The 15,292-nt window shown below is 33.3% G+C and overlaps 2 protein-coding genes across 2 annotated transcripts; one reads left to right on the top strand and one right to left on the bottom strand.

Moving 5' to 3' along the window:
- The first annotated feature begins 1,183 nt into the window (after window positions 1–1,183).
- Window positions 1,184–3,545, top strand: LOC134275597 (uncharacterized). Its single transcript, XM_062757865.1, has 3 exons — window positions 1,184–1,493; window positions 1,619–1,758; window positions 1,872–3,545. The coding sequence occupies exons 1-3, from the start codon at window positions 1,232–1,234 to the stop codon at window positions 2,778–2,780; spliced, it is 1,311 nt and encodes a 436-aa protein (XP_062613849.1). The 5' UTR covers window positions 1,184–1,231; the 3' UTR covers window positions 2,781–3,545.
- Window positions 3,546–8,542: 4,997 nt separating this feature from the next.
- On the bottom strand, window positions 8,543–9,106 carry LOC134275596 (uncharacterized). The gene has a single exon (XM_062757864.1). It carries the CDS (start codon window positions 9,104–9,106, stop codon window positions 8,543–8,545), a length of 564 nt encoding a protein of 187 aa, XP_062613848.1.
- Between the last annotated feature and the right edge of the window lie 6,186 nt (window positions 9,107–15,292).

Below are 15,292 nucleotides of genomic sequence, written 5' to 3'. Positions count from 1 at the left end.
ATCAAGGATATTATTTCTACTCCTGTCAGTCGAGGATAGACTAGTTATTTTACAAATTTTTAAGAACAAATTATTAGTTTCTAAAATCTGTTCCCCCTCCCAAACATATCAAAGTACTTTTAATAATGGGCATCAATTAAAACACACCATTCGATAAAGTTGATGCAACAGTATTTTGTACTTTATTATTGTAAAGCCTATTTTTATCCAACTTTCAACTTCCAGTTTTGTATCATCATTTAAATGTATCTTGACTTTAACTATTTAGGTAAATCAAGAGCTTAGTTCTCTCACATTATTATTCATTTTTGTTTCGTTTTTTTTTCACATTTGTTTTTATAAAACACTGGCATTCCAAGGGTGTTCATTATAATATATCACTCTGACTGATCACTGTACCTCTATTTACATTCAATTCAATATCATTCTGATATCTCAAGTTTATCTTTTATCCCCATTTTGAAACTCCTAGGACAATGAGGCATAGACTTCAATATCAGGAATGTGTACAGAGCTGATTTCATGTACTATGTGGTCGTTTACATTTCGCCATTGTTCACACATTAAAGAAACTCTTTTGCATGTAGGAAATAAAAGAAGTCAAAATTTGTATGCACATTATATAAATAAAAAAAAAATACTTGATTTTATTTAAGATATGAAAAATATCAACTTCCCGTTAGTTTTGTTCAATAATTTCTTTTATCTCTCACACTAAAGAGCTCACATTTATCGATGGGAGATAATTCAATTTTTAAATGAATGTCTTTTATTTAAATTACAGAGATTGTTCATATTTTATAGTCGGAATACCAACAATGTTTTGGAATGCTTTTGAAAACTAGATGTCGCATTTCTTATTTCTGTGAGTAACATGAATTGAGGTGACTGCATTTCATTAAATAAAATTTCCTAAATTTGCCTTTTTCTTCAGAAAAAAGTCAACATTAGACACCGTTTTCATGGTAACTACCCAACTATCATATGATCTAACGATATATTCGGAGAAGTTTATGAAGTGGTAAATTCCAGCCAAATTTGAAAAAAAAAATCTGTGACTACGCGTGCCACAAAAGTTTAAGTGGTTACAGAGAACGGCTATTAATTATTTTAATTGCAGTAAGGAAATTATACAATTTGAATCACAGAAGGGTTACTTCCTGGAATATAAATATAAAATATAAGGTGAATTCGGGGTTTGGCGTTTCAGCAAGAAGGAAGAAAATAAAAGATGGCCAGAATTTTCGTATTTTTTGTTCTCAGTGTAATTTTTGGACTAAACTTGGTGTCTGGAGATTGTGATGGGACCTTTGGACCAGTTGGTACTCCTGAATGTGTGCGTTTAACTCCATATTATTTCAAGTACCAATGGGCAACGTGCTTAACTAATGAATACATACAGACGGTGTCAAAAGGAAACGCCATATGTAGGGACAACGACGCAACCTACTGCTACTACCAGTGCATGATGGAATTGTATGAAATTTCTGAAGGTGAGCAAAAGCTGCTTCCATTTCTAGTACAAACCGCTAGTACTAGGCGTAATATTAATAGGATTAAAAGCTTTTCTTCATATCGTTTAAATGTTCTCTCTCTCTTTTTTAAATACATTCTTTAGGAAATGTTAATAACAATTGTGCTTGTGGAGTTGATGCCCCACAACAAACACAAACTCCTCCAAAGAACCAAACTCAGCTTCCAAGCCATTGCTATAGTCCATCAGGTGGAGACTGCAGTTGGTACAGCGACTGTTTGGAGGTTAAAAGTTTTATCATAACGCTTTCATCTTTGAATGACTTTTATTGAGAAAATATTGGTTTGTTACGAAAGGTTTGTCTACCCATAATTTTTAGTTCTCTTTATTTTAACAGAGACGATTCCCATGTCAAGAAATGCAACAAACATCATACGCAATAAACTATGGTCTTAAATTCTGCAACTTATACGAAGACCATTACCAGAACTTCTCGACTGATGGCCTGCAGTGGATTGATGCCGTTAGAGGTTGTCTCCAGGTCGCACTTGTGCCGCTTCTTCGTCCCTTTTTAACAATCACTTGCGATGAAATAAAAGAGAAAGCATTGAATTCTCATCTATATTGTTATACAAACCCAATTAAAAATGCCCCATCGTTTTGCGATTTATCCTTCCTGGATAAATGGAGAATCTTTTATACTGTTATACCGGGACTAATGTCCCATTGTTATCGAACAGGAAATCTTTGTAAAGACATATTTCTTTCAGCCAAGCAGTTATTAAATGTCCGCAATGCTTGTGAAAACCGCGAAACAATTTTGTCGGAAGAAAGAAAAATTCAACAAATTCAGATCAGGTATATCGGTCTTAACAGACAAACAAGGTCACGGCGGTCTTTGCAATCAACAGATGACTACTCTGCTGGGGCAGACCTGGTTAAAGCGATTGCAAACGAGATGGAATGGGATTCAAAAGGAGTCACATGGGTGGCATACTTTCAAAACAATATATCAGCAAACGAATCCATGCAGTATTCGAGGAGGCACTTTTTAAATATCTTACTTGCACCCAGCAAATTATACAATTTAAACGACAGAAGGATTATTTCCCCGTATATAAATATAACAATAATTGTGGAAGAGATAACGCAAGCATTCCGTATTGGCAGTCTATGGTCAGACATGATTACAGATATTTCCCTTGTAAAATTCGCGGTGTGCGCCGACTACAACTGCTCAAACACAACTATCGAAATCGAACCGTCTGCCAGTAAAAAGGAACATGTGAGGGGTTTTGGTCGTTAACAAGCATAATTTGTATAGCAATCGGGTTTTTCCTGCTTCTGATAATAGCTGTTTCTACAATTATATACATTAACAGGCGCGCAATTCAAGCAAAATTGTTTAAAAGTTTTCAAAATGAAGACTTTCAAACTCTTATAAATGATACTGATTAAGTTCCATAAAGCCCGAAGGGCTTTATGAAGAATAAAATCTCGTACCAACCCGTATTTATAGCCGATAGTTGTTTTAAAATGATACCTTATTACTAATATTTACATTTGTGACTTATTCATACTTTATATTTGCCTGATTGTGACTTTTAACGTGTGAAATGCATTATTTTGCATACCCATTGGCTTGTAAATAATCCACTGAACGCGCATCGACCCTTTATGACGACACTGAGAACCATACGCACATCTATGACCTCTTGCTCCCCTAATGGTATTTATACAGTTATAGATAAACATTGCTTTCCTTAGTGTTATATAAAGAAAAACATTTCCAAATGTAAATATACAGGAAATGGATATATAGAATAATGCTAGTGGAAAATATACATCTGTTTTTTTTTTGTACATTTCTAAAAGTAAATATTTGATTATGATTCGTTTCAGAATAAAATGTTTTATTGTAAATATCTTGAACAAATCCTAGACAGGGAGAATAATTTGTTAAAACGTTTCACTATATTATCAGTACTTCGATTTTATAAATCATACTGTGAAATACTAATTCCTATATTATAATTAACATCTTAATAAACATATTCGTGATAATATGTAATATATGTATTTGTAGTTAGATTTACATGTATATATATATATTTTCTTTTAAATAAAATTTGTCGAACGTCTAATCATGTTTTGATGAGGTAAGGAGAACTTAGAGAAACTCTCCTTGTGCACGTCATGGCACATTTACTCATATATGAATTATAAAGAACATGAAGCTTCCAAGAGTATTCTTTTTTCTAATTTTCATCACAAGATCTTGTGTGATTTCTAAAAACAGTATCACTGAAAATGGCGTCGATTAAACTTAAAGCTGAACACGACTCGTAAAAAAAAAAGCAATACTGGTATTAGTTTTCCTATCTCCGATATCAGCACTGGGATATAACCTTTGCTCTTATTACACCTTTTCGCTTTCTTGTCACGGGTACCTGTGTTGTACATGTGTGGAATGGGCGACACTTGTTCCTGCTGTTTATCTTACATTATTTTTGTTTACATTTTATTGCAGTTTACTGTATTGTCATAATATGATTGACCTGTGCAAGTAATTCTCTTTTGCCATGGAAAAAATACAGAGTTTCTTTTGACGTTTTACAGCTGTGTAGCATCCGTCCGTCTTCACAGGTGGAAACTAATTTCGCTGAACGGTGAAAAAGTAAACGTTTTTGTAATATTCCGGAAATTATATTGTGACCATTCGAGTTCAGCTATAATGTTGCAGAGTAAACTTCCGTGTTAAAAAAAAGTATATAAAGGCTGGATCCTGGTATAGAATGTAATATTCCAGTGCAAGCTGTGCTGCGTATAAGATGCGTGTGAATATATAAACAGTGGTAAGTGAGACTGTAAAAAATAGTTAGCCTTTAGAATAGGCTGAACTTATGTGTTTTGGCATGGCAAGCCATTCAAAGGCTAACCAACAAAGGAGGTTAGCCACCTCACATATAATTTGTCTGATCTGTTTGGCAACCAGGATGTTGTGTGCAATGTGTCTGCCTGAATAAGAATAGCAGTGTGCATAGCAGTTGAAGGGCTGTCACTTGTAATGACTGTGTCCTGAATAAGGCTGCAGTACAAGTGGTAGCTCTAGGTTGGCCATTTTATGGGATAGTCTACCCACTGCTATTTACTCAATCGTTTGCAGGAATTGTAATTATTCGATTCACTATTCCATATTGTCGTCATGATTATAAACCTAGATAGGGTTAGGCCATTTTATTTGTTTATTAAGCAAGCCATTGTTTTCAATCATTTGCTATGCATTTATTAAGAAAAAAATGTTATATAAGAAATCGTCCCCCAAAAGCTTGAATCGACAACGTACGACCCCTGAGAGAATTTAACATTCCGCTGCTCGACACGTTACAAAATATGGTGGCAGCGGTGGGATTTTGGGAACTTGATTTTTCTATTTAATTTGCTTGTTACATTTCGTAGCTTCCAATAGCCATTGTTCTTATTTGTTAGTAATGGATAGTATGGATGACCTTACTAAAATTGAAAGAGAGCTAAGTAAGCTTCAGGCTAGCTTGATGAAGGTAAAAGAAAGACCGCAAGAGATTCAGGTTTACCTGAAAGCAGGCGGACAACATAAGATGATGAATATTATGAATCAATGGGTGCAAAACATAAATCAGTTAGGACGACTACTCTTTCTACTGATATATCTGAAGGAAGAGAACCTGATAGGTCAGTTGACGAGGCTCCAGATAAGTTTTCCTTTACGAGTACAACCTATGTTAGAAAGAGGCAAGATGACAAGGTCAAACCGGACGCAGATGGTACTGCAATAAATGTTGAAGGTTCTATTTCAATTTCTTTCTTGTTGTCTACTTTAACAATCAAAAAGAAATTTACGGTAATAGATGTTAGTATTGACGGTATATTAGGGCTTGATTTTCTAACTTTTTACAATTGATTTGTCAAATTCTTCTTTGCTGATAGGAAGTAAGGGGGTAAAACTGTCATTCGAAGGGAAAATTGGTTGTTGAAGGTCAACCCTAGCTGCTCATATCACGAATCCTCCTTGTAGTGAAATTATTACTATGTGTGATGTTGTTGCACCTGGGTATGAGAAAGTGCCAAACCTTGGTGTTATTCAACCGTTGGTAAACAATTGCCCATTTATTAGTATGAAAAACTCAGTCAACGTTTAACTTACTGACAGATTGTTTTGCTGACAAGGCCATTGAGTCAACCATATACCATTCATATCCTAGTTTCGTCAACTTTTTTGTTCATAGATTGCTTTTTTATACCCCCCGCTTGAAAAGCTTGAAAATTTTCCCTATGGGAGTTAAATACCTTTTCTCCCATTGTTTAAGTATTGATTTGATATGTACCAGTTTTGGTTCATAATTTAATGGTAATATTTTATCCAAATCTACATCAAAATGTATTCCGAGAAGAGTAAATCTGGTAGTTCCCCAGTTAAGTTTGTAATTTGGCAGCAAAATTTCATCACTAAACTTTTTTGAGCCTATCCACACTATGTGAGTTTTGGAATAATTGATATGTAATCCAGACATTTCTGAAAATGTCGTCAGTGTTTTCAATGTTTCTGTGAGGGACGTTCTACTACCATCAAGAATAAGTGATGTATCATCCGCTATCTGAGAAATCTTTTTTTCAGTATTGTTTACAGTAATACCTTTAATATTTTTATTTAATCTAATTTGGATTGTTAGAATTTCTGCACATATAATAAATATATATGGCGACAAAGGATCACCTTGCCTGTAGCCCCTCTGAATGTCAATTCTATCAGAGAGATTACAACCTTGGTTTATTGCAGATATAATATCTGTATTAAAAAGGGATACCCACTTCTTAATTGAGGGACCAAAGTTAAAAAAGTTAAGAGCGCCTTGTATAAAGCTCCATGAAAGTGTATCAAAAGCTTTTTCAAAGTCAATAAGTAGTAATAATCCAGGTATATTTTCTTCCTCAGTGTAATGCATTATGTCATATATTAACCTGGTGTTTTCTCCTATATATCTATTGGAGATGAAGCCTGTTTGATCTTCATTAATAATTTTATCTAAATAGCGTTTTACTCTGTTTGCAATAGATCCAGATGCAATTTTATATACAGTATTTAATAAAGTGATACACATGTAGGTCGCCAATTCTTTAAGTATTGTCTTGGCTTGTCACCTTTTGGTAACAAAGTAATGATACCGTGTTTTTGTGTAATAGATAGACTGTTATACTTATATCCATAATTAATAGATCTAACTACAAAAACCCCAATGTATTTCCAAAACATCTTGAAGAATTCTGCAGAGAAACCATCTGATCCAGGGGATTTAATTGATTTCATTTTGTAAAGTGTAGAAGAGGCTTCTTCCATAGTAATTTCGCCTTCTATAGATTCTGATTCTTTGCATGAAAGCTTGGGAATTTCTTTATTTCTTAACTCATTAAATATATCAGTATTTGTATTAACTGTACTTTTTGTATATAACTGTTCATAAAAATATTTTGCTTCTCTTAAAATTTCTGTTTGGTCATAAATAACATTTCCATTATTATCTTCTAATCTTGGTATGATTTTACTAGTAAAGTTTCTAGATTCTAATGAACAAAAAGTAATTTGATGGTTTTTCACCTTCCTCTACCCATTTTGCTCTACTTCTGATATATGAACCCTGTAACTTATGTTTTCTAATGTTTTCTAATTCTTGCTTTTTACTAAATAATTCATCAATATTATTTTCACAAACATTTTCTTCCAATATCCTGATATTTTCTAATAATTCTTCCTCCTTATTTTCCTTTTTCTTTTTTATGTAAGTTGCATAGGATATAGTTTTTCCCCTTATTTCAAAGAGCAGGGTTTCAAGAAATAATTGATCATTTATAGTGAAGGGAATATATGAATCTAGGATATTATTTATGTTATCCATATTGTATACTGGAGTTGCATATTGTGTTTTAACCTCTAAGATAACCTTTTAAATGCATTCCAAATAATTTTCGTCATGAAGTAAAGAGTTATTAAACTTCCATAAACCCCTTCCTTTCTTAAAATCATTAAATACTATAGACAGTGATATTATGGAGTAATCTGATCTATAGCTAGATTCTATAGTGCATTTTTCTAAACCTGACAAGAGTGACTCAGATATTTAAAAAAATCTAGACGACTTTGTCTCAACGGAGTTTTTCTTCTCCAAGAATATCTACGAGCATTTTCGTGTAATTGTCGAAAAGGGTCAATATAAGAAGAATTTTCTATTATTTCCAACACCTTGTCTCTTGCCTTTGGATTATTAATACATTTGTAATTGTAATAATCTAAGTCTGGGTTTAAAACTAGATTAAAATCACCACACCAGATAATATGACTGCAATGCATATCATCAATGTGATTTTGAATGTTTTCATAAAAAAATGGTGTGTCATTATTAGGACCATAAATAGTGCATAACAATACTTCATGGCCCTCTATACATGCTTTAAGTAAAATATACCTTCCATCAACATCACCCTTTTCTGCAATAGATTTAAAATCAAAGTTATTATTAATCAGAATTGCGACTCCTCTGGAGTTTGTAGTATATGAACTAAAAAAGCACTGGTATCCCCACAAATTTCTTACTTCATTTTCTATATCATAGGAGAAGTGTGTGTCTTGCAAGCAATAAATATTATATTTCAACGATGTTAAATAATTATAAAAACATCCTTGCGTTTTGCAATACCACCTAAGCCTTGGCAATTTACGGATAGAATTTTAACCATTTGGTATAATAATTCTGCAAAATAGGTAAGATACCCAACGGAACCGTGGAGGTGAACTCATGATTTGAATATGTCGAGATACGGAGGAGAAAAGAAGAAAGAAAAGAAGAGAGAGCAAGGAAGAGAACAACAGTACAATAAATCAGATAATGATTTTCAACAATAAAAGAAAGTTCCACGAAAAAACAAATTGACTACTGTGATGTAGTGAGTCACTGTTTGGAATGTCAAAAATCAATACGTATGACACCGGAAAAACACTTCACAGCACTAAAATTGGTTGGGATACGGACAGATATTTTAGTCCCGGATATTATTTACCTTGTGTGCGATGTCATCAAGAATGTCAAACTTCACTCGTTTTTTCTTCACCTGTGCATAAACCGCTCCATTGAAATACCATGCCGATGAAACACCCTCACTGTCCAACAGACGCGCGATCAACTCGCTATTCTCCTTGGTAACGTCGTCGCCCAGTCGAATGTTTCCGGGGGCCTCCTTCACTATTGATCGCTTTCGCATTATGTGGGCCTTTTTGTCGTTAATTACCATCTTCATAAGAATGGGTTTTGGTGCTTTACCCCTGGTTCCAGGTATTCTGTGAACTGCTACAATGTCACGTTCGTTTACCTCTACATCCCCTTTCTCTTTCAATACAGATTTCACGACCTCTATAATATCCTCGCCTTCTGTTTCCTGAACCCCGTAAATTTTAATATTGTTTTTTCTGCTGTATTGCTCATTATAGTTAGCTTTCACTGTTGCAAAAGTAGCTAGATCTTTCAGCTCATCCATTTCCTTTTTCAGTTCTCTATTGTATTTGTTAGTTTCGCACAGTTTTTCTTTTAGAGTTTCATTTTCCATTGTTAATCTATCAACGTCTTTTGTCAGATTCTCGATTCTTTTATTTAAATGTGTTTCTCTTTTTTTCTGCATTTGCTTCATGAATTTTCAGAAGTCCTTTCACTATGTTAGTCACCATGGATTCTAAATCGCATGTTTTGACCGTTTGTTGCAAACATTCTTTAATTTCAAGTAAATCAGCTTTTAGTGACCCTATTGTCAAGTCGTCTGTTGTTTCAACCGTTTCATTTTTTTCAGTCCCAGATCTGCTTTTTTCTGACCCTTTCCTAGTGCCAGGCATGTTTTTGTTTTTATTTGGAAGCAGCGTAATCAATGTCTATCACAAAAGACACAGCACGGACGAATCGAGGTGTTTAAAAGATCGTATAGTAAGCAGTACTCACGGCTGTGTAGAATTTCCTTTCTTAAAATACACAGTTAGTTAGATCCAATTTTTTTTTTCACAGTGTAAAGGTTCCTCTCAAGTATTTTAGCACTCTGTTAGGAAATCCTTAGTCATAATAGTCATTAATTCACTAAAATTCTCCAAACTCGCGCTCACCGAAAAAACACCTCTTACCTCACGAGCGCCATCTTGCTTTTTTTTTTGTTACCAAACGTTTTATTATAGCTTATCATACTTCAATGACCTTTATGTTTGAAATTTCAGAGAAATATTGATCATAATTTAATGCTGTTAATATGCAGTAGATTTCCTAATTGTAAAGGAATTTACAAATTAAATGTTTTGATATATTTCTATAAATACCTATTTTCATCTTTATTAGAGTCTGAAAGGAAGAAAAGTTGTTTTTAATACATTGTTAATAGCCATTACTATTCATTTCTCAATTCAACTCAAGGGAACTTTAGTTTGAAAACACATAATATTTTTCCACGGAATAAGAATTGAAATTAAAAATCTTTACGGAAGTTAAAACCATACCTTTTAACCGACCATTTATCTTTTTAAAAACTATCCCAATTATTTATCTTTTCTTTTTAAATTATCAAGATTTGAATAATGTTTAATGAATAGGAGTTGAAATAATAATTCTTCATGGAAGTAAAAGACTTATTAAATCATTACCTGTCCGGGTTCTTTTTTTTTGTCTATAATAGGAAATACACTTTACACTTTGATATATATTTGCAACATTTTTCATGATATTCAATGAGTATAAAATAGATTAACATTAATTCATGTATTTCATTCATCTGTGTTTAATATTACTAATGTTTCTTTCTCTCTGATGTCAAACACATAAAAGACAATTTATCATTCACTGTCTAAGGTCTTTATTGTCACTTACTGTCTAAGGTTTTTATCATCTTCATTTTTTTCATTCAGAAAAAAATTTGGAATAATGCAGGTAACTTACCTTTACTTCTTATAGAATATATATACTTTCCATTTAATAAATTTGATAACAATAACAACATTTTTACGATATTCAATTAAAATGTAAAAAAGAATAACACAAGTTCATTTATTTAATCAATCTATGTTTAAAGTTCAATTTCACTGTTCTGTGGTCGATACAATGATCCTGCCAGCAAATACAATTTATAATTGAGTCAAATGCTGACTGACGTTTTTCATACTACATGTAATTGTTAGTCCATTATTTAACCAATGACGACGGATTTTTCCGTATTTCCAGATCATGACAAGGGGCACACGGCGGGTGTGACCGGTCGGCAGGGGTTGCTCACTCCTCCATGGCACCTGACCCAACCTCTGACGTTTAAGAGCTGCTCCTATTTTGTATTGTTTTATAGACTTTTGATCTGGAATACTGTTCGTTATTTCCATATATTTCACTGATACCAATTTGATAGAAGACACAGACATTCAAGTATTTTTTTTTACCCTTTTCATTAATTAACAGTTTTTTTTATTAATGCAGGTAACTAACCTAATTAATTAACTAATCAGGAAGATAATGGTAAGTACAGCGCCACCTAGTGTCCCTCCAATTATCTGCTCTGTAGGACACCCCTTATTTGTATCTAAGGAAAATGTTTGCCATTTTATATGTTTACTTATTTTAAACTTAACAGAAAGAGGATCAATGTACATACCCTCCCTCCTTTCTGGGTCAGTTACACATGAGTAGTTATTGGACAAAGCGATGCCGTAGTGGTTTGAGGTCAAAACTCTAAATATATAGACCGATCCAGGCTTCAGGTTAGTCACTTTATACGTATTATTTCTATATCATCTGTTTTATTCATGTTTTCAAAAGATGTATTCAGATACACATTTTTGTTTCCGCTGAGCTGAAGAGTATGGTGTATGTTATTAATATCCTTGGTGGAGGGCGACGTCCATATAACGTACGCTCCTGTAGACCTACAATCAACATGTACCAATACCGGCGCAAGTAGTTTATCTAGAATGAAATAAAGATATGCATCAATCGATTTAAAACATTATCATTCTTTTCTTGAATGACTTTATTGTTCCGGGCTAAAAGGTACAATATTGAAAGCTAAGTATTCAATGTATTCACATGAATTGTTGCAAATGTCCAACATTATTATTAAAAGATGTATAGGCGTTTGTTTTTCGGCAGAACTCTAACACTCACATTGTACAGAAACATCAACAGAACCGCTAGAGTTCCCCACAGAGTTTGAAGCTGTACAGGTATATGTACCCCCATCCTCAATGGTGGCGGTCCGTATGACGTAAACTTGACCCGTGGACACTACTGTGGATTTATTAGAATTTATCTTAGTCCAGCTGTACTCGGCATGGCCTTTTGGATTCTCAGCATAACAGTACATTCAGACATTGCTCTGCCCTGTTACTATCCTCAACATACTGCCTGGTAAGATTTTTACATCTGAAATATCTAAAATATTCATAGAATTTTAGTGATCTAGATGTCACAGACACGCATGCTGTACCTGTAAATGTTAAACATCATTTGAGATGATAAATGATTTCAAATACAAAAAAACCTTGTGTTTCTGTTTTCTAAGCTTTTAGTTTGAAACCCAAGAAAAGAGATTTCAAAGCTAAGCAAAAGCCAATACGCTTATGAATTATAAAAATATATAAGGAGAAATAATAGTGTAATACAGAAAATAATAAGTTGTGCAATAATGAAAAAAGAAATTTCAAAAGACTGTTTAACAAAAATAAAAATTAAGACAAAATAAGTCATTTGAGGCTGACAAGTAAGACTATAAAGTGGATGAGTCAAAGGGAAAATGTAACATATCAAGGGACCTTAACTCCAGTGACATTCAGGGATATTGAGCAAGTAGGGGTATTTTTTGTGCAACACCTACTGTGGAACGTTACCTCGCTTTAAAGGTCTCATATGAATGACTAGTCTCCACGTTCCCCAGTGGGACTCAAACCTGCGAAAGTTCAACTTACTCTGAGACTCTAGAGCAAACGCTCTAACCACGTCAAACACAAGAAATATGGAATGAAACATATGGATACAACAAAGAGTATTCGATCACAAAAGTCAACTAATGAAACATATGGAGATTACGAACAGTATTCAATATCAAAAGTCCACAAAACAATACAAAATAGGAGAAAAGCAAACACGGGCCTCCAAATATCAGAGGTGGGATCAGGTGCCATGGAGGAGCGAGCATACCCTCTTGATCGGTTACGTCCACTGTGTGTTTCTTGTCATGGACGGGAAATAACGGAAAAATCCGTTGTCAATTCATTGTTTATAAATAAAGGAATAACAAGTAGTATGAAAAACGTCAATCAGCATTTGACTCAATTATAAATTGTATTTGCTGACAAGGTCATTGTATCGACCATAGAACTTACGAAATGATGATTATAAAAGAGACTGCTGATACTCTTGTTTCATCAACTTGTTTGTCAATGATTTACCTCGTTTTTGAAATCGTTCATGATAGAGCATGCTCTAGCGTATCGAATCAACTGAAATATATAAACTCCAAATGCAGTTGAGGAACATAGTTTTAGGGCTATTGTAAACATAAATTTTGGATATGTTGACCTTTGATGAACCCCAAAGTCATCACTTTTATCATAGAGCTTGGTTGTTAGATTACCATTAGCATCTTTTCAAGTAAGATATCCAAATATGAAACAGATGTGTCAGGCTCTATGGTATCTCTTATCTCAAGCTGACAAGTTAAGCATATATTGCATCATCATAAGAATGGAAATTACCATTGTTAATTGACACTACGTCGTCGATATATCTAAATGTCGAATCACATGTGTTTTCTTTCTTTCACGTATAAGATTTTGCACAAATTCTGCTTCACACGAATACGAAAAATAGGTTTGCTAATAATGGAACGTAATTGATACCAATGGGAATTCTAGTAGATTTTTCAAGACCTGGACTCCAAAAACCATACAGATACGTCAATCAGAAACTTAAATATCTTTTTATATCAACTTTAGAGAACTTCTATGTACAATCAGAATATTTTTTTTACAAATTAATTTTGCAAATGACCATTCAGGAGGTAAGTAAATTTACGAGTATCATTCTAATTTAAAAAGCTGCTGTCGATGATATCAAAAAGCCTTGACTTTAATCTATCTTGGGAAAAGGTTGTGTATAATGTTGAAAGTTTTTAAGCTGTTGATCTTGTTAAAATCTATTGAATTTAAATTGTTCAAAAGTTCCTTGTAATTTTTAAGCATCTACTTCTGATTTACACCACCTCTTGAAGTTTCACCATCAGTGCTGTGAATAATTTATCGACGAGTACAGAAAGACAATTCTTGGTAGAATATATACTGGAAGCCGTTATAGAATCGCTATGTTTGAAGATATTTTTCAGAAGTTTAGGAATCAAGTAGGATAAAGCATTTTGAATTCAATCTGATTGTTAAGCATCATAAAAATATTCAAAATTGCAATTTGATTTTAAGATTTTTAGAAAGGGATTATCACCTACAGAATGAAATCATAACTTCTGTAAAATACATTTAAAACGATGTGCCTCGCATCTGGGACCATTACCAATCATTCTTTTTGAGATTGTTGAAAATTATAGAGATTTTACCCGACAGAGGTTAAATGAGATATCAAAAAAATCTTGCCGTAATTTCCCCCCTTTTATGTTTGCTTATTACTCAAATTTTGTTTAAAAACTAATTACGTGTTGCCCAAGCTCGAAATTCCTATTTCGTTGGGGAGGGGATTGGGGAATCATCAGACTCTGACTCTCTTGAAAATTCTATCAAACAACCTGATACAAATGCTAAAACAAAAAAATCTTCGGATACACTTTTAAAAATACTTTCTTTTAACGTATGCGGTATAAACAGACGTCTAAATTACCCCAAATTTACCGAACTAGTGAACCATTACGATCTGTTATGCTTTACTGAAACCAAAACAGACGACCTTGACACCATTGAGCTGAAAGACTACGTATTGTTATCTAAAAATAGACACGTATGTGTGCGAGTCCGATCAGGTGGGATAATAGTTAGATTTCGCAAGTCATTGTCAGAATTTATTACACCAATAGAAACTGACTGTAAATTTGTTTACTGGTTAAAGGTGAAGGATGATTTGTTTAATTGTAAAAGTGATGTTTTATTTGGTATTGTATATATCCCTCCACAGGGATCACTGTATAGTTCACCAGAGGCATTTGATGAAATAGAACTAGAGTATTTAAACTTAATAAATAATTTTGAATTTGTTTGTATGACAGGCGATTTTAATGCTAGGGTGTCTGACAAAAAAGATTATTTTGAAGATAATGAATTGTCTGAATACGAAATTACCTTAGATGAAGATTGTGATAATTTAAGCGATGTCAACAAGTTGGGTACATATAATGTAAATATTGACAGAAAAAATAGTGATAGAAAGACAAATGCTTATGGATATCAGCTACTGAATTTTTGTAAGGCAAATAGTTTATATATTATGAACGGTAGAGTACCAAAAGATGAAGAAAGGGGGAAATTTACAACTACAAGATCAAGTGTTGTTGACTATTTCATATGCAATGCTGATTTTTTTTAATTTGTAAGACATTTTGATGTATTAGATTTTAATTGTTTGTACTCGGATATTCATATGCTCCTGACATGTCATCTAAATTGTATTACACATGGTGATAATAAATTAGAAAATGTGTCACTAAGAAATTTACCAGAAAGAACTAAATGGTGGGATCCCACTAAATCGAATGGTTTCTGTAATAACATAAGTGCACTAG

Source organism: Saccostrea cucullata, unplaced genomic scaffold, assembly GCF_032062105.1.
Source record: "Saccostrea cucullata isolate Sc308-1 unplaced genomic scaffold, CSIRO_AGI_Scuc_v1 ctg7294, whole genome shotgun sequence".
Lineage (NCBI taxonomy): Eukaryota > Metazoa > Mollusca > Bivalvia > Ostreida > Ostreidae > Saccostrea > Saccostrea cuccullata.
Note: the sequence above shows the minus strand (reverse complement) of the source record. Positions and strands in the feature narration are given on the sequence as shown.

What these genes read in the sequence shown, in the direction of transcription:
- LOC134275596 (XM_062757864.1), bottom strand. Translation starts at nt 9,106, where the DNA reads ATGGAAAATGAAACTCTAAAAGAAAAACTGTGCGAAACTAACAAATAC.
- LOC134275597 (XM_062757865.1), top strand. Translation starts at nt 1,232, where the DNA reads ATGGCCAGAATTTTCGTATTTTTTGTTCTCAGTGTAATTTTTGGACTA. An exon ending in ATTGTATGAAATTTCTGAAG is followed by an intron (nt 1,494 to 1,618) that starts GTGAGCAAAAGC and finishes TACATTCTTTAG; the next exon opens with GAAATGTTAATAACAATTGT. An exon ending in GGTACAGCGACTGTTTGGAG is followed by an intron (nt 1,759 to 1,871) that starts GTTAAAAGTTTT and finishes TTATTTTAACAG; the next exon opens with AGACGATTCCCATGTCAAGA.